This window comes from Trachypithecus francoisi, unplaced genomic scaffold (genome assembly GCF_009764315.1).
Source record: "Trachypithecus francoisi isolate TF-2019V2 unplaced genomic scaffold, Tfra_2.0 Lachesis_group15, whole genome shotgun sequence".
In the NCBI taxonomy this organism is placed as follows: domain Eukaryota; kingdom Metazoa; phylum Chordata; class Mammalia; order Primates; family Cercopithecidae; genus Trachypithecus; species Trachypithecus francoisi.
Window position 1 is genome coordinate 45634831 of NW_022681460.1, and position 24567 is coordinate 45659397.

The window sequence follows — 24567 nt, forward strand, 5'->3', positions numbered from 1 at the left end:
TTTTTTTTTGTTTTTTGTTTTTTTTCCTTACAGAGTCATAGGCAGAATCTGGAGCTGGAGTTGGCTGTCATGTCCAAGTTTGACTGCTTTTAAAATTTTGTTTGTTTGTTTGAAATTGCAATGGTAAGATGAACTGCGGTATAAGATGGGCTGTTTTGATATAGTGCAGTCATAATACCACTTATTTTTCAAGCTTCACGTGAATAATTTGTTTTATTTTTTATTCCATCTAAAGATGTGTTACCTTACTGCATCAGAGATTATACTAAAGATATGACTGTAAGTCCGTCTTTGCTTCATTCCATTTTACTCAAACACAAATAAAATTAAGTACTTTGTAGCCTATGCTTTCTTGATAGATTCAAAATGATTAAAAGTGAATAGTAAAATATGCATATTTACAAATTTAGTACACCTTACTTATAAAAAATTGTACATGTTGATATATGTTTATTTAAGCATTAAGAATATAAACAATGTGGTAAGCTGTAATTAAACTTTAAATAACAGACCAAATTTTAAAATTGGTAGAATTTTATTTTATAGTCTAAATGAATTAAAATTAATAATAGTCAAAAGTAAAATATAATTCTCAGATCCCATTCTTTTATTAAGACAATGAGCAGGCAACTCCAGCCATACATTCTGGTATATTTATAAAATATTTATATATGTGTAAAAATAAATGTGATGATTTAGATATATATTCATATTCTAATTTTTTAATTGATGCTAACCATAGTGATAGGAGATATTTGCTTAAACATAATTTATTATCTTATTTTAAAATAAACACTACATTAAAACCCCACATCATTTCAAGAAGTGGGGGTAATAGTAGTTATTTTATTATTATACATAACTTTTAAAAAAACAAGATAAAATGTTTGAGCTATATGCACATGAAAAATGAAATTTACAAAAAGCTTAAGAAATGGATCCAAATGTATATTTAAGCACTTCCTCTGAAACCCTCATAACTAACAAAGTATGAAAAAACAATACATGTGGTTTACAAACCAGAAAGCTTAAAAATTCTCTTCTAATGCTATTTTTATTAAAAAAAGTTTACTCATTAATATTTTAATTGGAACTTTGCATCATCTCAGATAGAACTTGAGTCTCCTGTCACTATATTTAAACAAGAATGTCCTAAAAGATTGTCTATTTTCTGAAATTAGCCTCTGCTCTCTCAATGGTTGTTGCTTGTTTACTAAAGCAATATGTAAATCTGATTTAAGCTTTTATTACACCGTGATTCCATTCTGCCACTGTGACCAAAAGTATCTGATTGCTGATCAAATTCTCTATATTCGTTTCACCTTTCCCCCACTCTCTGTTAGGTTCTGAGCTCATGCCCAAAGCACTGTCCACCAGGATAGTGGGAGGCATTTGGTGGTTTTTCACACTTATCATCATTTCTTCGTATACTGCTAACTTAGCCGCCTTTCTGACAGTGGAACGCATGGAATCCCCTATTGACTCTGCTGATGATTTAGCTAAACAAACCAAGATAGAATATGGAGCAGTAGAGGATGGTGCAACCATGACCTTTTTCAAGGTAAGTTCTGCTAGTTACCTGAAATTTACAAATTAAAATGATAGGGCACAAACTTCTTTCGATTCACAAATGTAAGGGTGTAACAACGCTGTTATTTGTGCACAATTCTTAATAATAGCATATACCTCAAGGAGTGGAGAGTTGTACAACTGAACATATGCTCATCAAGACCAACCATTTTAATCTGAAAATGCTAAGGAGGTTTTGCTTTACAATATTTTATTCCTGTTTTGAGGAAAATCAGCCCAAGTGTAACATTTTTCCCCAGTAAGTCTTTCTTTTTGAATAACACAAATTGTATTTATTGAAACTGTAATAGTAGGATGTTCAGATTCCACAAAACTTTGCTATTCGAGAAGAATAGAATGATTACTTGGAAAAATGTTTCCCATACACACATTTACTTTTGTTGAAATGAGGCAAGATTTAAGGGCTAAAAATACAGAGACATTTCTTATTATCTATACATTCACCAAGGTAATATTCTGGGAGACACAGAGTTGAAAGGGGCTGTCCCACTGAACTCACAGTGGTTTCCAGAGAGACAGCCCTGTGGAACATTTAAAGGAAAGTGTGCTTGTAAAAAGTTTCTGTCATGTAGAGTGCCTTGCCCTCCTCTATTTTTTCTCTCTTCTCCTTACTCTGGCCCATTCACTGGGCCAGAGTAGACCAGTTGAGGGATTTCACTTTAGGTAGCTATTATCACTTTATAATTCCTTTTATATCTTACCAAGTATTTTTACATTTTTTGTAGCTTGGGCAAATATTTAAACATTGATATTTTTTCTGTGTTCACAGAAACACAACTGACAGTGCAAATGTGCAGTGGAAATAGTAATTTAAAAATTAGATTAATTCAAGCTATAAAATAAATTATTTCATGAAGCATTCATCAAGTTCCTATTGAGTGCCAAAAGTTACACCTCACATTGAGTATTCTAGTTCTCACTTTCAAGGAGATTATAGTTTAGTTGGAGACAGAATAATAAATTTTAAAAAATCACTGAGTTTGGTTTTATGTGACTTGTCAGTATTTTGTCAAATTATTTAACTTTCTTTGTAAAAAAATTTATAAAAATTAATCAACTTTAAAATAAATTTTCTGGACATCCAATTTCCAAAAAAATAAGATAAATTAGATTTAGTCAAATATTTTAAATTTAATTATTTTCAAAGTAAATTTCTCATATGACTAGATTAAGTATTGGATATGGATTTCACATTTACTTGGAAAATCACTGTTATTTAATCAAATTTATTGAATAATGAAATATAAGCAAAACATTATGTTCAGTATGGTCCTATGTGACTATATTAATTGCAATGGATCAGTTTTTCTTAATTGAATATTGAGAATTTATAAAGATTTCCTTTCTTATAAAACTTGTTAATATTTTTGTGTTTTTGTAAAGAAATAAGCTGTTAGGCCAGGCGCAGTGGATCATGCCTATAATCCCAGCACTTTGGGAAGCCAAGGTGGGTGGATCACTTGATCCCAGGAGATTGAGACCAGACTGGGCAACATGGCAAAATTCTGTCTCTACCAACAGCACAAAAATTAGTCTGATGTGGTGGCATGCACCTGTAGTCCCAGCTACCTGGGAGGCTGAGGCTGGAGAATCACTTGAGTTCGGGAGGCGGAGGTTGTAGTGAGCCAAGATGGTGACATAGCACTCCAGCTTGGCCAGTTGGAGTGAAATCCTGTCTCAAAAAAAAAAAAAGGAAAATAAATAAATAAGCGCTGAAATTGCTAAACGTGCGTTGTTAGTGTCAACAACTTGAAGGAAGTGAACGCGTGATGCATTTAAATTATTCCAATATCCAGGTGACTTTTGAATTGAGTTTGTACAATATAATAATATAAATATTGTACCTAGCACAAAAATTTGACACCAGAAGTGTTTATTTCTGGTTCATAAACATTTCTGTTTTAATTTTTTTTTCCAGAAGACTCAAATATTTTGTTTTAAAGTTCAAATATACTAGTAGCAAAGTTCATTTTTGAAAAATCAATTACCAAACATTTATTTTTTCTTTATAAAATTTTTATTTTTAAGCTTATTTTCTTAATTTTTTGTCTTTTCATTCTTTCGTTCTTTTTTTTAATAGTTCAATTGCTTTCTGCTATGCAATTTTTGCCTACTTTCACTTTTCCTTGCTACTGACTTTTCTTCTTACTCTTTTTTACCTTGCGTTTTTCTCTCACACACGAATGCCTCTAGCACCTTGAGAAAATCGACACGACACAGCTTTCTATTTCCAACAGCACATGTACTATTTCTTTAGAATTGTATCTGGAATGTACACAAGTCACAATAAAAACCACACAGTGATAATCACTAAGTTGACAACTACCTTGTGTTGCTAATATTACCACATGCTGAATTCTATTTTCCTACTGAAACAGGAAAAGAAAATTAGAACTCACAGGAATACATTAAATGTTGATTTTTTTTTTTTTTGGTGTTTTAATGCAGCCTTAAAATATTCTAATTTCGATTTCAGTATTTCACTTGTTAAGCATATAGTTATACCAGCTATTGTATGAAATTAAAAAAAAAATTCTAGCAGTCTGGAATTCGAAACTACGTACTCATTTTTAAACTGTACAATGAACCAGAGACTATTGTGTATTTACATTTTATACGATGCTTTCATTTTTCAATTAACAGTCACACATACAAACACTCCAGGGAGCACCCTTAAGGCAGTGACTTCTAAAGGAATCTCCATCTTGTTTTTACTAATTTAGCAAGACCCTGCTATTAACTAATTGTTCTGGAATACTTCCTTCCAGAAAATTATTATAAAAAAAAGATACTTTTGTTACTACTAGCAAGAAGAGCTGGCTCCAGATATCTGGTGTTAAAGGGTGTAAATCCTCAGCATTGCAAAGACATAGCAGAGTTACATAGCTGTTCTTCAACATTGAATAATTCCATGTCCAAAGACCATGATTGATTTTGTTCACTGAGCTCAAGGTGCTCAAAGTATATTATCTTCAAGAAAAATTCTTCCTTCTTTTTTTCTATATCCATTACACACCACACAGACTCTCCTCAGAGATAAATGTAAAGCCATGACTGGAAAAAAATAATTCAAAATAGGAGATAGTGGTTCTCACGTTATTTTCATGTAAGTAATGGAAAACTGCATGATATCACCAATATGTTCTTAATCATGTTTAGATAGTAAAATAGATGACAGTCCAGGAATTTTATTAAGAAACATTAAAGGAGGAGTCAAAACGTACTTGGAATCAGGGAATTTAGTGTACTAGAAATGAAATTTCACCCCAGGGCTAACCATTATGCAAAATGTTACCAAGCAACAGGAACATTCTTTCCTCCCTGAAGTATAAAGGCTGGGAGAATGGAAGTCTATACATTATAGGATCAAAAATCACTCAGCTATAGCTTGTAGGTGTTATGGCCTCTTTTGAGAGTTCTTGTATTTTTGAAGTGAGTAACATGTTTTACAAAATGATACTGAATACCCTTGTTTATATGAAATCCATGACTCAAGTTTTCTTTGTCTGGATTTGGCCTACCTGAAATTTCTGACTTTATTATATGTACTAATACATTATGTCCATCTGAAAAATATAGTGTCAAAGGAAGAAACACGTGCTCTTTTGTATGGTTATTAAACAAAATGTTGGCGCATATTTTAAAAATGTAAGTTCCATCCAAATTGATGTATTCCGGTTCTGTGTTGCATTCTATACCTTTACATGTCTTTCTCCAGTGCCCATTATGCTCTTTTTTCATCCCCATCCTTCTCTACCAACCTAATTGGTTATATTCTCTGTATTCCTTAGATTCTAATCTATGCATCACTTATTCCAGGGAAACTGTCCTGACCCTTTTCATACCTAAATTACCCAGTCTGGGGACAGTGCTTCTCTTTGACATCCTTTTTTTTTTTAACTTATGTTATTGTTAAATTACTAATCCAAGATGTGTTTTCTTGGTTCCTGTATGTTTCCACACTCTACGGCACAGCAGGAGAATAGTGATTGAATGAATCTATATCATTCACTTTTATACCTCTAGTTCTTGGCACTGAACTTACACATCTTGAGCTTGTGTTATTAATTGCCACAAGAATATTGCTTAACGAACAGCCAAAAACTTAGTGACATGTAATATAAACCTTTATTTATCTTCGAAGTCAGCTGTCCTTCTCACAGAAGCTTGAGAGCCCAAGTTTCTACATTTGAAGACTCAGTTCCTTCTACACCAGGGTGACAGTGCTTTTACCAGTACAGTTTCTTCTTAACCTTTAAATGTGTCTAATTGAATCTGCTTATACTGTAAAAGCCACACACGCTATTCTTTTAAAGGCATGCCTCTCTTCAGACTGAATCATTGCTACTTTGGGCTAGAAGATTTTTATCCAAATGAGAAAATCTACAAGGTATTGCCTTGACATTTTTAGAGGTTTTAAGAAAGCATCTAAGGCATCATGCTCAGTTTGATCCTCAATTAAGGCTTGTGGCCATGTTGAGAAAATTTTAAGAACTTTTGCTGGTTTGAGACACTGAAGATTAGAAATACGTTTGTTATCCAACCATGCAAGTTTTATCCCCTCTACATTACCTCTAAATTCAGCTTGCAAAGTGGTCGGTTCTTTTAAATTTTATTTTCCTCTCCACCTCTTCCTCCTCTTTTTCCTTCTTCATCTCCTTGCTGTTGTTTTAATTGTTCTTTTCTTTCTTGTACTACCTTATATGTAGCTAAAACTAGCTAGCTGATACTTTGAACATTTTGTCATTTTGTTTGGCTATCTTTTGGCTAAATCCAAAAGATTATTAGTTCATTTTCTAAGTCACTACAACTACAACATGTAATTAAAAATAATATTTTACCCTGTATTCACGGATTCCTATTTTCCCAGCCTCCCCCAATGATGATTTGATTATTATCTGCTATGTGTGCCCTAAGTCGATGCCACAGCTTTTCTTTATTGCAGCACCTTGCTACTTTTGTCAAATTCCATACAGTTATCCATTGGCACAATGAATTTTACATTCACTGATGGAAAACCTATGACAGAGGCTTTCAAGTATAATGTGTGATTATGTGTAAAATTGTATTATTCTATAGGGTAGTCAAAGGTTTATTCGAAACATACAGCCCTCTATAGCTTTCCCATTTTAATTATCTGCTAAATTTCATTGATTTTGAAGTGTAGGTAATTAAGTTAGGAATGAAAAGCAAGTGGGTTATTCCATCCAAGGTAAAATGTTTTAATTTTTGGTACCGAGCAAAAGATGATTTTTCTCGGGAGATTTTTGTCTTTCTTTCTTGTTTTCTCTGTCTCTCTCTCTCCCTCCCTTTCTTTTCTTTTTTTTTTTTCTTTTAACGTCTACAGCCTTCCTTTGCAAAGTACATTCTAAATTCCAGCTCATTTATCTTCAGACAACTTCTAAGGAAGGTAGGAAGCAATTATCATTATGCTCATTTAACAGATGAGGAAACTGGTCCACAAAGAGGTTAAATGACTTATTAATTGTAAAGACTATAACCAGGGAATGCATAGTATCACAATAAAGGTAATAACCAAAGATATAATCACATAAACCATCGTTACTCAAAAGAGTTAAGTGTATTAATCATTTTGGCTCACCCACATAACCTCAACTGCTTGATTATATTAAGTTTCTAAAACATTTGCCTTATAGCATTGGGGCAGATATAGCTATAACATGTTCTTTATAGTCTGCCACTTATTCTGATCTTACCAGTTCAATAATCTTCTAAAATTAAGTTCTGCTGGGGTGATAACATATAATAATATATGGTGGAGTGATAGTATATGTTTTGGAGTCTGAATTGCTAGTGTGGCATGCCTGCAACAATTTTTTTGAGACCTTGAGTGATTTTGCTTTAGTATACTACAAAAATATAAGTAACTTTTACATCGAGAGATAAAATGTAAAAAGTTGGTAGTTTACTGCAATCCTTATTAGATCTGAAAACATACACTATTCATTAGAGATTGCTCCTAATTTTGTAAATATAGGCAAAACAGAATTCTTGTCCGTTTTTATTTAGAGCAATTGTGGTAATGCAAGTATAATATATTTACTGTGAAGAGATTTGCACATTAGCAGAGTAAATTCTCACAATTGCAATAATAATGTGCTTTGCACATTGAAAAATGTTTTCTGAAATGAATGTTTATTTTCTCTTGCTATATTGGTGGTAAAACATTTTGAAAGTTCCGTTTTGCATATGCAGAAAATTAACCTAAAAATAATATTTAAAGACGAGAAATATTATCTAGATTTTTTTTCGAATTTTAGATATGTTTGGTTTTAGAGTTTATTCTTTAAATGTTTTTCATATTTTATGTAGCAAGATTTCTAGTTAAGTGTAGTTGTCTGTAAGAAAAGGTTTAGTAATTATTTGTCAGCACATGGTTAGAAATCAGGTTATGTTCTTTATTGTGCACATGTTTATTATTATACAGATTCTAATAACTTTCCACCACTATCCAGAAGGAATGCTTTTACAATATGACAATTAGAAATTCTTTATTTTACTTCAGTAAGTATAGGAAGGATGTGTTAAAGAGCTACTCACATGAGTTGGCTTGTTTATTTAGGTGTTATTAACTAGCCACATAGCTTTTTCTCATGTCATTTTTATTTATTTTGAGTTGAATAGGGAGTCTTTTCCCTTTTGAGCATTTGTGTTTCTCAAAGCTGTACTTTATTTTGTATGTCTAAGTGAAAATTGAGAAAATATATGTTGTAAGGGACCTGAGGAGTGAGCATTCATCTTTTCTTTGCAAACCTTTATAGTAGGTTTTTCTATCATGGGGATTGAAAGCATAAAGTTCTATATTTGAGACTTGGGAGAATTGTACATGAGACTTTGTGTTTATTTAATGGAGACTGAATTAAGAAGAGATGACTTTTAAGTGACATTAAGGACGTGGTATTAATTGGCCTACTCTATAAATTGATACTGAATTGGGTTCTGAGCAAGAGCTTTGAGATTTGTGTTCATGTAGTTTTCTTGCCTGAGCTTGTTTTACTACCCTATAATATTTAGTGAACTACTTCTTCTCCTTTCCTTGTTGTGAAAAAAAGTGCTATTTTAACTGGCAAGGGTAAATTAGTTCACAATTCTGATTTATATATTGCTTTGTGTTACTTGAGAATCCCTCAATATTCCTTTGCAGATCTAAACTAAAACAAAATGTTCCTCAAACAAAACATACTGTTCTAATTTGGAAGACGAAATACCTGATATACTTCGGTTTCTAAGCCAAAAACTATTCTTGCCAACTTGCTTGCAAATTACTAATTAGGAAATAGCTATGGCTATTTAGAACACAAAGAAATTTTATTTTTAATTTTTTGTTTGTTTCACCTATTGAAGTTTATAGATAATCTTTTTTTTTTTCTTTGTGCTTTAATGAGTTAAACAAAATATAAAAGCTTTATGTGGTTGATCGCCAATGTGTCTGGACAGTCAGAATAGGTTAATAGTTAATATTGTTGATAAAATTTTTATTTGTTCATGTTGCTGTGTTCTTCATTGTCCATCAGAAATTTTTTTCTAGAAATCTGAAAGAAATATCTCAGTGAAGATTTTTTAGTCATAGAATTTTTCTAACTCGCTCAAATTATTTTTCCTTTATGAATGGTGTTGAAATACTGAATGTGGGAAATTCATTACAGTTAACATTAGATTACATGGTAGTATTTTGTTCAATAAAATAAGGTTGGTATTTTAAAGTGTTGTTATATTTTTATTAGTGTCTAATATAGTTTTAATATAAATTGGTCATGTTTGATACAAATATTTAAAACATGACTAATGATTTATTATGTCTTTGATTTATTTGTGTAGTAAGGAAGTTATTTTTACTCAGAGAGGCTGTCTCCCTCCTCCTTTCCTCATCTAACACACAATTTATTGTACGTGAGACCTGGTCCTATGTTTATTACAGGGATTTGCATAAGGACTACAGGAAACCAACACCATTTTACTATGTTCCCATTGCAAGAAATAAAATGGTGCCTTTGAGTAAAGCTGCTTCATCAGACACTAGTTCAGCATGCCAAGTTAAAGCCATCAATGGTGAAACAGCAGATGTGAAGGCTAGTTGGCATGAAAGCATATGAGTCAAAGACTTTCCTATGGGAAAGAAAGTGCTTCATTACACTTTATCTATAGTGAGAACATTGGGTTTATCAAGCTGTCTGAAAATTAGAATATGATGAGTTTTATTGCTCTCGCTCTGCTAGAGTGAATTCAATGGTTAAAAAGAAAGCAATAATACCATTTTGGGAATTATAAGAAGTGATTAGAGTTTTAGCATATTTAAACTTGGAAGGAGCAGCAACTTTTATCTTAGAAAGTAGCCTCTCTAAAATATCTAAGGGACAGAAGTTTAATCCCTTTCTAATTGCTACATTTGCAATATGTATTAACGCAGCTTTGGGCACTTTAACTGAATAAAGAAGTTGTATGTTTGACTGAAGTGTAAAATCTGAGAAACAATGTTTTAATGCCTTGGAAAACATGTGCATGAGGCCCTTCCACTCCAGCGTACACTAGTACACTGTGGTTCTCTCCCTCTCTTTCCTCCTTCCTCTACTCTGTGCAAGGACCATTCCTGCTGTTTGTCAAGTCAGGATAGCAGCTCAAACACCGTGTCCCACCTCATCAGTCTTAGGAGAGAGGGCCCCACAGGGAGAAAGAAAACTCGAAAATCAGTTAATATAGTGATGTTGAGCTAGCATGTCAAGTGCTGGATAATGGATAATAGTTGTCACTGTAAGAGTTTATAGCCACTGATTAGGCAACATTCTGAAGGAAATTCAAGAAGGACTTATTTTGGATGCAAAAAATAGGCTGAGATAAATATTATCCAAAAATACCTTGAAATTTAAAAAATTGTAGGGCTTTATATCTTACATAAAAAAACTAAAATGACAAATTCCATTTATTCTACATAAATTGCTGAATAGAAGCATCATTTGGTGTTTTTGAAACAAACATACAAACAAAAAAACCCAGACACGAATTTATTAAAGTTTGGAGGAAATTATACTTATTGACATTGTGACTGTGAAATATCTATTGATCTGTTTGGGGGTGGGGGGTGTTGCTGCTCTGACTTTTGAGTATCGGCAAAGACATATTGTTCTCATTTCTTAGATAGCCCATTAATTACAAGGCAAATATCCTGACATTTGTACTTAATTTAAAATATCCTTGGCAGTTTAATGGTCTTAATTTTCCACATTATTATGCTGTCTTTTCAGTGAGAAGCTATTCTTTTGTTGCAAAGGCATTTTAGACTAATTAGCATCTTTGGTCAGCTGAATTTTCATTTGTTCATTTGTTTTCCTATCACTTTCCAAAAGCCAAATTATTCTAAAAACAGTAATATCACTTTGTTGTTTGTTATTAAGAGCTGATTGAAGATACCACATACTAGTTATTTTTTTCTTTCTTTATGAAGCAAAAGGAGATTTACTATTATTTGCTGCTGCTGCCATCTTCAATGTTAGACTTTTATTTAAAGACAATACTGTACAATTTTTCTGCTTGGGAGCAAGCATGATGTCAAGTGATGCACCCTTCTGATGTTCAGTGATCTTACCACTTTATCATGCATATTCGCAAAGATGAAGCACAGTTTATAAATCATCTCTATTTATTTTACATTCTTCTCCTTAACTCCAGATAGATCCGGAAAAGGACAAAATAAATTCTGGAACTTGTTCTTAAGTGTTGATAACTGCAAACTGAGTATAAGAAATTCCTCAAAAATACTGCCTTAAGAAATAAAACTTGGTTAAACATTAATGGTAAATGTCTTATTCTTAAAGAGATCTTATTCTGAAATAAATTGAATCTTTGTTTTTATGCTGTGATATTAGTGGCTGTGGCAGTGCCTAGAATTGTTTAATTGCCTAATGCACAAAGGTGAGCACTTTGATTGATGTGTATTCAGAGAAGTTTTTAAATAGTTTTATAAATAAAGAACTCTCCAGATGACTGAATGTGTCTGCGTGTGTGTGTACATGAAAGAATGTGTTCTGTAAGAATAAGGTATGCTTTCTTAATTTGAGTTAAATTATGGATGATTATATAATTCACTTTTCTATACCCAGTTTCCATCTTAAATCTATTTCGAGAAAGAATAGTTCAGGGTTGGCAATAAAATGTACTTTTACATTTTCTGATAGTATTTGAATTATGTTTCTGATTGTCATTAGCCTATTGTATACACCATAGCACAAGTGGAGTTCAGTGAAAAGATTTGATTATCTCTAAAGGTAGGTGTTTCATTTATTAAATATTGTAATTACAGCTAATTGGAAGCTACACATTAAATTAGTTTGCTTTGTAGGTCCCTTGACTGTTTTCAGAACACTATGAGCTTATGGTTCATTTCAATTTATTACAAAAACAATTCAATAAAAGCCAAAGAATTGGGAAACAGCATTACTAATGGATATAATTGATTGTTGAGTCAATGTAATAGTTTAACATAATTATTAAAGGCATAGACCAGGTTGTGGCATGAAATTCTACATTCATCACTCAATACAGATTTATTTAATTTTTCTGGGCTTCTGCTTTTTTCAATTTATCTCCCATAGATAAATTGAGAGTATATGTCTTATATATATTGTGCATATACCACTGAACATATACTAAATTCCCAATATATATTTGCTATTATCCTTATTGTGAGGAACTTAAATGTTGAATTATTACATTTCTGTAGCAGATGAAACCATTTCCCCCAATATAAATACCGTACTTTTGCAAATACACGTTACCTATGGTTAATGCTACGATCTGACACTCAGTCGCATTCTCATTTCATTAATAATTTGGTCCTGATATTAGATTATTGATAAACAAATATTCTGGATTACTCTCTAATCCGACTGAAAAGATAAATACATCAGGAATCTGTTTCCATGTACACATTACAGATGGTCAGTCTTTTAAAATGGATTTTATTTATTTTATTTTTAGAGCAGTTTCACGGTCACAGTAAAATCAACATCGTGGGACTTTAAATATATCAGTTCACATTCTTCAAGAGTTTTTATCAGCCTTCCCTTTCAAAACCAGAAAATAAAAACCTGGCCTGACTCCAACAAATAGATAGAACTAAACTGAATAGTTTAGGATTCCATATTGTTAGAATGAAAAGTGGTGACGACCCAAGATGGTTATGGCTAAGTGAAATGAATTTTATTAAAAATGATCTTTTAAAATGATCTACCTGGAAAATTTTAACTATTAGGGAGGTGTTTCAGAAAGGATGCCCCCAATTTGGTGGTGATAGTTATGATGAGAGCTATGTTGAAGAAAGTGTTGATTGTGAAAGAGGCCCTCTTGGAAATTTAGAAAAAATGTATGTTTGTGAGAAAAAAAATAATTAACTTTCAGATAAACAGCAAAAGTTATTCACAAGAAGCCAAATATATTAGTAGCAAAAGAAAACACTTCCAAATTTTAAAATATGTCTGCCTTTGAAGCTGGCTGAGAACTAATTTTTGTTCAGACAGGATGCTTGAGATCACTGTATGTGGCCTTTGTTTTAATGAAGCAGCTTATGAGTAGCATGAAGGCTTCCAGGCTTTACTTTCAGAACTGCTGTTTCCCTGGGGGCCTAACAATTGCAAGTGGCCCTTTCATTGATTTTTATACTTATGTCAGAGCATATATAATCATTTTAGTCAAACGCTTACAGCTAAAACAAGTAAATCTATTGCATTTTGAAAATAAAAATGGTGGCTAACCTGTTCCCATCTTTATTTGTTATTATTTTTTCTGCATTGTTAGTAGCCATGTAATAGCTGTCACGTCTACCTTTCTCAGTCATCTTTATTCTGGGTGATGTTTCTTTCCTAACCTCAGGCCTAATGTGTCGTCCCTGCTATGTCCTGGAAATGAGGTTGCAGTGATTTACTTTTACTAGCCATTAGAGAAATACTTTAGCATGTTGTCTTATTTCCCTTATTTGAATTCCACAACACTGTGAAAGTATCAAAAGTAGTAGTGTACTCTAAAAGTCTTCCAAGAAATTTTACTATGTAAGGCTAAGGAATCAGACTAGATTTGTATTTTCTTTTTCTTTTTTCTTTTTTTTTTTTTTTTAAGACGGAGTCTCGCTCTGTCGCCCAGGTTGGAGTGCAGTGGCCTGATCTTGGCTCACTGCAAGCTCCGCCTCCCGGGTTTACGCCATTCTCCTGCTTCCTGGGACTAGAGGCGCCCGCCACGTCGCCCGGCTAGTTTTTTGTATTTTTTAGTAGAGACGGGGTTTCACCGTGTTAGCCAGGATGGTCTCCATCTCTTGACCTCATGATCCGCCCGTCTCGGCCTCCCAAAGTGCTGGGATTACAGGCTTGAGCCACCGCGCCCGGCCTAGATTTGTATTTTCTTATGGCTTCTAATAAAACGTGTGGTTATAGAGCACATGTAATACATCTAGTGCACTGAGGAGTAAAATATGAAATTTGAATTATTTGATTTTAATTAGTTGAATTGCAATTTTAAAACCAAAGCATTGTAAGACATTTTTCCAATAAGCTTAAACATATATTTCTATTTTTTTTCTTTTTCTTTTTCTTTTTTTTTTGAGATGACGTCTTGCTCTGTCGCCCAGACTGGAGTGCAGTGGCGTGATCTTGGCTCACTGCAAGCTGCGCCTCCCGGGTTCACGCCATTCTCCTGCTTCAGCCTCCTAAGTAGCTGGGACTACAGGCGCCCGCCACGTCACCTGGCTAGTTTTTTGCATTTTTGCATTTTTAGTAGAGAGGGAGTTTCCCTGTGTTAGCCAGGATGGTCTCAATCTCCTGACCTTGTGATCCGCCCACCTCGGCCTCCCAGAGTGCTGGGATTACAGGTGTGAGCCACCATGCCTGGTCTAAACACATATTTCATGTTAACCTTTGCCTTGTGTAAGATGCTGTATTATAGAGCATGTGATTGGTGCATGAGTTATTTCCAACACATCAGTAATCTACTCACTGGCAATGATTTGATTCGGTTTAAATGGTTTCTTCTATGTCCTACTTTAACATTGTGATGTGTTTATTTGAATATTTTATGTAGGTGGAATAAATTACAGTTATAACTATCTAAACTATATGATTATTAAATTGAAATGCATACTGTTACTTTAATCAAAATAAATTATTTCTCTAGTTTAAAAACTACATATGGGCAAAGTTTCTAATTTAAAATGAAGTTACACTATTAAGAAGAATTAAATGAAAATGTAGAAACTGGTATTACATCTGGAAGAGTAAAGAATAAGCGAGTTTGGATAAGGATATGTTAACTGATTTCACCATGAATGAACGTTGCCATTTGCTGCAACAAAGCAAAATGGAAAAGTTGTTTGTCATACGTATTTTTTTAAGATATTAAACTGGTCATTATCAACGTACATTCTCAGAAAATACAAACTGAATTTGATATGCAATTTTTTTCTTAATAGTAAAAAAAAGAGAAAAAGGAAGTTAATTAACAAAACTTAGAGTCAAATGTTCAGTACATTTAAAAATATGTTTGACATAGTCTGAAGTTTCGCTTTTGAACTGTTACACAATGGCTTGGATTTTTAAACAAAGAAGACCACTTTTGGATGGAAAGATGGTAACATATGTTATTTCAATTATGATTATTTTGTTCCAAAGTTGTAAAAATAAGATTAAAAGAAGTATTTTAAGTAAGCAAAAGATCTTTAATCAACTAAAATATTGCCTGTAGTTTACAATAACAATAGGAAGAATCAGTTGATCTTAATTTTTAAAAATGGCAAACAAGTGCCTTTTTTAAGATTAGAATGAAGTATACAATATGAGAAACTGTCCAATTAATATTTTGAGTACATTTTTTCCTCAAAGGACTCCCAAATTCAGGAGAAAAATTTCAATTTTTGAACTAAATAAAGAACTAGTGGCATAGATTTTTTTGTATCTTTTACAGCTATTAAATATTAATTTAAGCTAGAAATAGAAAATGTAGTTTATTACAAGATGGTCATGATGATGGATGCTCCAGCTATGTCAGGTTAAAAAAAAAACCCATGGATTTATTATAATTTTAAAACAAAAGAGTGATGTTTTTCCTTGATATGATTTGGCTCTGTTTCCCAACACAAATCTCATGTCAAATTGTAATCCTCATGTGTTGAAAGAGTGGCCTGATGGGAGATGACTGGATCATGACGGCATTTTCTAATGGTTTAGCACCATCCCTATTTTCAAGTGGTTTTTTACAGCACTGTGAAACAGACTAATACAGAAATTGGTACCAGGAGAGTAGGGCACTGCTATAAAGATACCTGAACATGTGGAAGCAACTTTGGGACTAGGTAATGGGCAGAGATTGGAACAATTTGGAGGGCTCAGAAGAAGACAGGAATATGTGGGAAAGTTTATAACTTCCTAGGGACTTGTTGAATGGTTTTGACCAAAATGCTTATAGTGATATGGACAATGAAGTCCAGGCTGAGGTGATCTGAGATGGAGATGATGAACTTATTGGGAACTGGAGTACAGGTCACTCTTGTAATGTTTTAGAAAAGAGACTGGTGTCATTGTGCTCCCGCTCTAGGGATCTGTGGAACTTTGAACTTGATAGAGATGATTTAGGATATTTGGTGGAAGAAATTTTGAAGCAACAAAGTGTACATGATGTGGTCTGGCTGCTCCTAACAGCCTACAGTCATACGTGTTCACAAAGAGATGGTTTGAAATTAGAACTTATGTTTGAAAGGGAAGCAAAGAATGAAAGTTTGGATAAATTCAGCTTGAACATGTGATAGAAAAGAAAGATTCATTTTCTGAGGAAGAATTTAAGCAATTGGGTGCGGAAATTTGCATAAATAAAGAAGAGTAGAATGTTAATAGTCAAGACAATAAGGAAAATTGTCTCCGGGGTATTTCAGAGATCTTTGTAGCAGCTCCTCCCTTCATAGACCCAGAGGCCTAGGAGGGGAAAAAAAAATGGATTCATGGGCCAAGTCCAGAGCTCTGCAGCTCTGTGCAGCCTCAGGACATGGCACCCTGAGTAGCAGCCACTCCAGCTCCAGCCATGGCTCTAAGAATCCAAGGTATAGCTCGGGCCATTGTTTCAGAAAATGCAAGCCCCAAACCTTGGCAGCTCCATGTGATGTTGGGCCTGTGGGTGCACAGAAGGCAAGAATGAGGTTTGGAATCTTCACCTAGATTTTAGAGGATGTATGGAAACACCTGGATGTCCAGGCTGAAATTTGCTTTAGGGGTGAAGCCTCATGGAAAAGCTGCACTAGGTGTGGAGGGGAAATGTGGGGTTGGAGCCCCCACACAGAGTCTCCACTGGGGCACTGCCTAATGGAAATGTGAGAGAAAGGGCACTGTCCTCCAGACTCCAGAATAGCAGATCCACCAACAGTTTGTATCTTGCACCTGGAAAAGCCACAGAAACTCAACACCGGCCCATGAAAGCAACTGCAGAGGCTGTACCCTACAGAGCCACAGAAGGAAAGCTGCCCAGGCCTTGGGAGCCCACCTCTTGCATCAGCATACCCTGTATGTGAGACATGCAGTCAAAGGAGGTTATTTTGGAACTTTAAGATTTAATGACTGCTCTACTGGATTTTGGAATTCCATGGGGCCTGTAGCCCCTTAGTTTTAGCCAGTTTTTCCCTATTGCAATGGGTGCATTTACCCAATGCCTAGATCTTCATTGTATCTTGGAAGTAACTAACTTGTTTTTGATTTTACAGGCTCATAGGCAGAAAGTATTTATCTTGTCTCAGATGAAACTTGGATTGGACTTTTGGGTTAGTGCTGGATACTGTTGGAAAAGCATGATTGCGTTTTGAAATACATGAGAAGGACATGAGATTTGGGAGGGGAAAGGATGGAATGATTGGTTTGGCTCTGTGTCCCTACCCAAATTTCATGTAGAATTGTAATCCCCATGTTTTGAAGGAGGGACCTGGCAGGAGGTGACTGGCTCATGAGGGTGGTTTTTAATGGTTTAGCACCATCCCCCCAATACTGTCTCATAAGTGAGTTCTTATGAGAGCTGATCATTTTAAAGTGTGTGGCACTGACCTCTTCTCTCTCTCCTGCTACCACGTAAGGCATGTCTTGCTTCCCTTTCACCTTCTATCATGATCGTATGTTTCCTGAGCTTTCCCCAGCCATGTAGAACTTTGATTCAATTAAACCTCTTTTCTTTGCAGATTACTCATTTTTAGATAGTTCTTTATATAAGTGTGGAAATGAACTAATAAATCCTTTTAGCTTTACTATATGACACTGAAATGATTTGTGTTCAGTCCTGAAGCAGACTCTGTGAAAAGTGCCATAGACACAGTTGTTAATATTATGTAGTATATATGTGTAAGTGCTGTGACTCATTGCCAGTTTATAGAACTGTTGAAAGAAATAGAAGATAACAAATGTAATGGCTTTGTAGTTTTTTGCCAAATTGTTTTTTGGTTGAGTCAAAGAATATAAAGTTTACTATATTGTTAATTCCTACTCAAAGTTTCATGAAATTAAATTATTTCTAGATATTCAATAATCAAAGATAAAAATGATAGTTTGTTTTATGTTTTTTGCACTAATATCACACTGAACCAAAGCAAACTAAATTGAATTTCCAAAGAAAAAATATTTTTTATCTAGATAGCTGTAATAATTCATGTTATAATAGGAAATTATCATAATAAAGATCAATAAAAGTGATTTTTTACATATTTTTAAAGAGTCAATATACAGATTTTAGTTGCTGTCAGCAGTATTATAGCAACCTTGTAGTTTCAAAAACTACATGTAAAATTTAAAAAACTGTTTTGAGATTGATAAATTTAGAGTTTTTCAATTTATACAATTTTCCTTTTACTTCAGTGTTAATAATTCTTAGTTGACATAACCATTAGTAAATTACTTCACTTGGAAAGAAACAGACATAACTTTTGAAACAAAAATATGTTCTTTGAAGCCAAATTAATTCTTAAAAAGTTAAAAAAGATGAACAAGTTTTACCAACATGTTGTGTATGTTATAGGAAAATTGCTTTTACTACTTAGTTCAATTATTGGAAATTTGTTTGAAACAACTTGGGTATATGCAAATAGTATTTTAACTGAATTTTTTTTTAGCTTTTTAGGTTTATGCAGTCGATACAACTTAAGTGTCTTAAATGAAAAGTTAGTGTCTGAATTGAGATATGTTTTCAGTATAAAATTTACATTTGATTTCAAAACAAAAATAATGTGAAACATCTCTCTAATAATTTTTATATTGAGAATGTCTTGTAATCACTTAAAATCCACTAAATTCAAAACGGAGTCTTTATTTGTCCCCAGTTTCATCATTTCATGATTATTCTCCATTCTTACAGAGGGCAATGCCATCAATGCTGTTGCTCGCCTCTCATATCTAACCCGTAAGCATGTACTTTTGGTTGTAACTTCAAAATACATTGCATCTAAAAGATATTCACAGCTCTCCATATCTATCACCAACACCTTAATCTAAGTAATCAGTAAGCTGTTTAGTAAGCTCAACACCTTAATTTAAGTAGTCAGTCAGCCATTTAGTAAGCTTATAAGTTTACTACTATTTTGTCCGCATCATCAATTGTTCCATTTCAATCACTTTCCTAAGAATATTTAAAGGGATCACAAACAAAGAAATCAATGTAATTCCTTCTGTAAAGTGAGTTTTCTCTGTATTTTTTACTTATAACACATATTTCTTCCATGATAACATTCTAAATTCACTGTTTTAATTTACGTTATTCTTCTTGTGACTAGAATGTGAATTTCATGAGGTCAAAGACTTAGTAACTAGAGCATTCTGGTAGATAATAGGTTCTCTATCTACTGTTTTTCTTTTTCATTTTTATGAGATAGCAAATTAATCCTTGTAAGTAAAATAATCAATATAAGATTATTAATTATAATCTTTAATCATTTTTATGATATAGTAAATTAAACAATATAAGTAAAATAACTAAGCCAGGATAAACCAGTTTACATACCCTAATTGTTACAAAATATAACATATACACAGGATAATTTTCCAAAACATAATTTGCATAACATTAGGTGTTTTGAGATTACTAAAGTTAGTATGTTAAGACATATTTAGAAAGTGAAGAAAATGGAAATAAGACAATAATTATTAACCAGAACACAAGCATGCACACACATCTTCTGATATATATAATACGTATGTGTGTGCATACACATACACACATATATAATGAAACTGGAGAAATGCTATAAACATAACTTCAGAAGATTTTCTAAGCCTGGGCAACAGCCCCCATCTTTTACAAAAAATAAAAACATTAGTCAGGGTGCGATGGCACATGACTGTAGTTCCAGCTACTCAGGAGGCTGAGGTGGGAGGATCATTTAAGCCTGGGAGGTTAAGGTTGCAGTGAGTCACATTCACTCCACTGCACTTATTCTTGGACTGCTGTTGAAAAAAAAAAAAAAGAAAGAAGAGAACATTTTGATTTTTAATCTGCTATTATGAATAATGCTTATTTGTACGTACATAAGTAACAAACTATCTAGTCACGGAATTAAAGGAATATGACAGTATCTTCCATCAAAGCCATGATTGCACCAGAGCAAGTTAACACATGCAAGGCAATTATTGCAGTAAAGAGGAGATGCCAGAATTCAGTCTGAACTCAATTCTACTGCACAAAGAACTGGAGGGTGTTTAAAAGTTAGGGAGGGGCATGGAGGCAGAGTCACATTGTAAACCATTTATTTTTTTTAGTTGGTCCTACCCAATGGACAACAAACTTTCTGTTATCTTCATGACAGGAGATAGTTCTACAACTTGGAGCAAGGTACCCACTGAAGAATTTCTACCCTCCCACAGAAAATGTTAGATAGGGACACTAGCTTCCTAGATGATTACAGCTCAAAAGGGGCTCCTAGGATATTGAGCAAGACATTGCTACCTTGTAATATTAGCAAGAAATTTTTAAAAAGATTTACATTCCAAAAGAGGCAAAGAAAGAATTTACAATTATAATTTTTCAAAGGTGTGCTCTAAGAAAAGGGAGGTCAGGGGCTTAGAGTCCAGAAGAAGCATGCCTAAAGTTTAATCAAGCTGAAATGAATGAAATTGTCTTGATCACTTGATATAACACCCTTTAGAGACATTGAAGTAATTTTTAATACTAACAATATGTAACAGGGTGATTCTCCTTCCTATTCTCATTTTTAGTGTGAATTATAGAGTATTGAGAATTTTTAATGAGGGAAATATTATCATTCTTTTAGTTTGAGTTATTTTGATCTTAACAGGAATTAAACATTTAATCTTACAAACTTAAATGTTGGAACATCATTGTTTTAATTTGGTTTAAAAAATTGTATGCAGTCTACATTCCACTAAGTTTCTTAACCTATAAAACAAGTATTTTTTAAGGAGTCATATAAGTACAGAGATTCATGTTAATGGCATTTGGCTCATTAATAATTATGTTGTAGCTAAGCTGAGAAAATGTGATACAAGAGAAACACTTGCTTATTTAAATATATCAGCTTTATTTCCTTCTGTTTGCTTTGTTAAAACATGCACATAATTTTGGATAAAAATGTGTTGGATACTGAAAGCCTGCCTCTTATTATAACAAAGGCATTAATTAGACATGAGAGGTCCGTACCATGATCTCAAATGTTATATTTCAATACACATGTTCAGAAGGTAATCTTTCAGACATTAGTAAGTATGTTAAATGACTTTTCCTATAATCCTGAGCACCTACATCCACACTTTATCCTTTGATATTTGTCAGACATGCTTAACCCCAACTAGGAGAATGTTCTTTTTATTAATAATTATTTCAGGTAATACTTTTTTTTTTTTTTGAGACAGAGTCTCGCTCTGTTGCCCAGGCTGGAGTGCAGTGGCCGGATCTCAGCTCACTGCAAGCTCCGCCTCCCGGGTTTACGCCATTCTCCTGCCTCAGCCTCCCGAGTAGCTGGGACTACAGGCGCCCGCCTCGTCGCCTGGCTAGTTTTTTGTATTTTTAAGTAGAGACAGGGTTTCACCGTATTAGCCAGGATGGTCTCGATCTCCTGACCTCGTGATCCGCCCGTCTCGGCCTCCTAAAGTGCTGGGATTACAGGCTTGAGCCACCGCACCCGGCCATCAGGTAATACTTGATTAGGTCTCATGAGTGCTTGGCAGTCCTCATATTGGAATGAAGAAGTCTGTGTGAACGTTTACCAGAATGTAGAAATCTTGGAATATTTGACAAATGTTCATTTTTAAAAAATGGCCTCTAATCTCAGTTTTAATTTACACTTATTTTTCAGTTTATTTGTTTGTTTAGAAAATATTACTATTACCTTTAAGTTGACTTTTTAGAGAAGTTTTACAAGTACATTATTTTTAAATACAAGAACAAACAGGAAAACTGAGTTAAGTTTTATATGGCGGTGGTGATAGAATGGTTGGGTAGGAGCATGAATACTGAGCAATTATATTTATTATGTCCTTATTCCTGTGTCTTCAAAACAGAAAATGATTTGAAGAATCTTAGAACTGTCTTTTTTATTAAAGTCTCTTCCATTTTTCAAGTAAGTGACATAAGCCACAAGTTACTAGTTTTTAGATCTAAATCAGAGCCAGTGTTAACCATCAGTGCCATTTTTAACATGTGGTCAATTCGTTTACTATATATATATTTTATATATATAAACCCATATATATTTATAACATATATAATTATAGTTATATATAATATGGTTATATAAGTATAGTTATATATAGTAATATATATATAGTTATATATATACACACACATACATATATATGATATATATGCATGCAGATTTTTCAGACCCAGAATAAAATGTTAAAAGGTTTTTTTATTATTTTAATTAGAGACAGGGTCCCACTACGTTGCCCAGACTAGTCCTGAACTCTTAGGCTAAAGTGATCCCTGCTGCCTCAGCCTCCCAAAGCATTGGGATTACAGGGATAAGCCACTGTGCCTGGCCTAAAAAAGACTTTAAAGCAAAACAAGAAAACAATCAAATTGCATGTATTAATAAAACAAAGTAAATAAACAGATATGAAATTGCCAATATGAGGCAAACTCAGGGCAAATTTAATTTGTACCTGGGCACATTTACAGAATTTTCACATGGCAAGTACTTGAGTATTCATCAAATATGTAATTTCCTCCAGTCGTAGCACACCCACTGTTTAAAGTTGTGTTCTGAAAATATAAACCCACCACTTAAAATAATTGCTTATTTTATTAATTCAAATATACACACCCATTGATTAATAAATTATCAACAATTTAACTTTATGATAAAAAATACTGTGGATGTTCTATCTTGTCTCATCATTTCTTTTGGCTATCTGTGATGGAAAGGGAGAATGAGATAGCTTTTGTTGTTGTTGTGTTTTTGCAACTTTTTGTGTGTGTGTGTGTGTGGGTACCAACACTTTTCTTTTGCCTCCATAGGATTTTTAAATCCTATGGAGCCTTATAACCTTATAACCATGTTAAATGCCTGGGTTTGATTGTAATAGAAGTTTATCAAATTCTTTTAATTTACACACTCAGGTTTCTTGTCAGTTCTGGAAACTCCTCTTTGATTATCTGGTTTTTTGTTAGTGCTATACTTTTAAATTCTGGAATACATATGCAGAATGTGCAGGTTTGTTACATATGTATAGGCGGTGGTTTGCTGCACCCATCAAACCTCATCAACATTATGAATTTCTTCTAAGGCTATGCCTCCCCTAGTCCCCCATCCCCCAACCAGCCCCAGTGTGTGATGTTCCCCTCTCTGTGTCCATGTGTTCTCATTGTTCAACTCCCACTTATGAGTGAGAACATGTGGTGTTTGGTTTTCTGTTCCTGTGTTAGTTTGCTGAGAATGATGGTTTCTATCTTCATCCATGTCCCTGCAAGGGACATGAACTCATCCTTTTTCATGGCTGCATAGTATCCCATGGTGTATATCTGCCACATTTTATTTATCCAGTCTATCATTGATGGGCATTTGCATTGGTTCCATGTCTTTGCTATTGTGAATGGTGCTGCAGTAAACATATGTGTACATGTGTCTTTATAGTAGAATTGCTTATAATCCTTTGGGTATATACCTAGTAATGGGATTGTTGGGTCAAATGGTATTTCTGGTTCTAGATGCCTGAGGAATCATCACACTGTCTTCATCTTTTTAAAAATGTTATATGTCTCAATCAGGCTGATTTCATCTTCAGGAACAGAACAGAAATGAGAGAATGAGAAATGAATGAGATCTGACATTGGTTTTATAACCTCTATTTATTAAATAACTTTCTCATTTTTTACTTCTTTTTTTTTTTCTTTTCCTATCATTCTGGAAAAAATGTTAAAATTGGTCTTTCATACTATTGATTTTATTTTGAAAATGTTATTCTTTTATTAGCTGCAATACTGATTTTAGTTTTATTGCATTTTTAGTTTCCTTTCAACTCTTTCTAATCTCTATTTCTCATTTTAATCTCCTGATTTTAAGAAAATCAGCCTGTTTTGCAAGTTTTTTTACCTGTTTCCAAAATCTTATAGGCTTGTATGACATTGGGACTACAAAATGGGTTTCCATTTTTTTGTTGTTGTTGCTGGTAATAAATCATTTTCTAAAATCTTTTCTCCCTTTATCAAGATAATACTCCTTTTCTTGTTTTTTGGACCAATTTTTATAGCTTTATGTTTATCTGAATCTTTGGTGAGAGGAATTTGATTGGGATTTGTGGTTGACCAGAGGCCAGTTGAATAAACCTCTGTCTACTAAAACTTGAAAGCAGGCTTACATGCAAACTTTGTAGTCCAGTTATCAATTCTTAGGATCCAAAGTTGTTGTTTTGTGTTTTAACATGGCTCTTTGGGCCTGCCATAGAATGGACTCTTGCCCTCAGTACCTTATTTTCTGATACTCTGAATGGTGAAGCAGCCCCCTTTTTA

General features: G+C 33.6%; 1 protein-coding gene across 4 annotated transcripts in view; it reads left to right on the plus strand.

The window, feature by feature from the left end:
- GRIK2 (glutamate ionotropic receptor kainate type subunit 2) overlaps window positions 1-24567 on the plus strand; it is a 716255-nt gene that overhangs the window by 565874 nt on the left and 125814 nt on the right. For all 4 annotated transcript variants that reach the window (XM_033234701.1, XM_033234699.1, XM_033234702.1 and 1 more), the window contains one exon: window positions 1344-1561. In XM_033234701.1, coding sequence (XP_033090592.1) covers window positions 1344-1561 — 218 coding nt within the window. The remainder of the gene's footprint in view (window positions 1-1343; window positions 1562-24567) is intronic.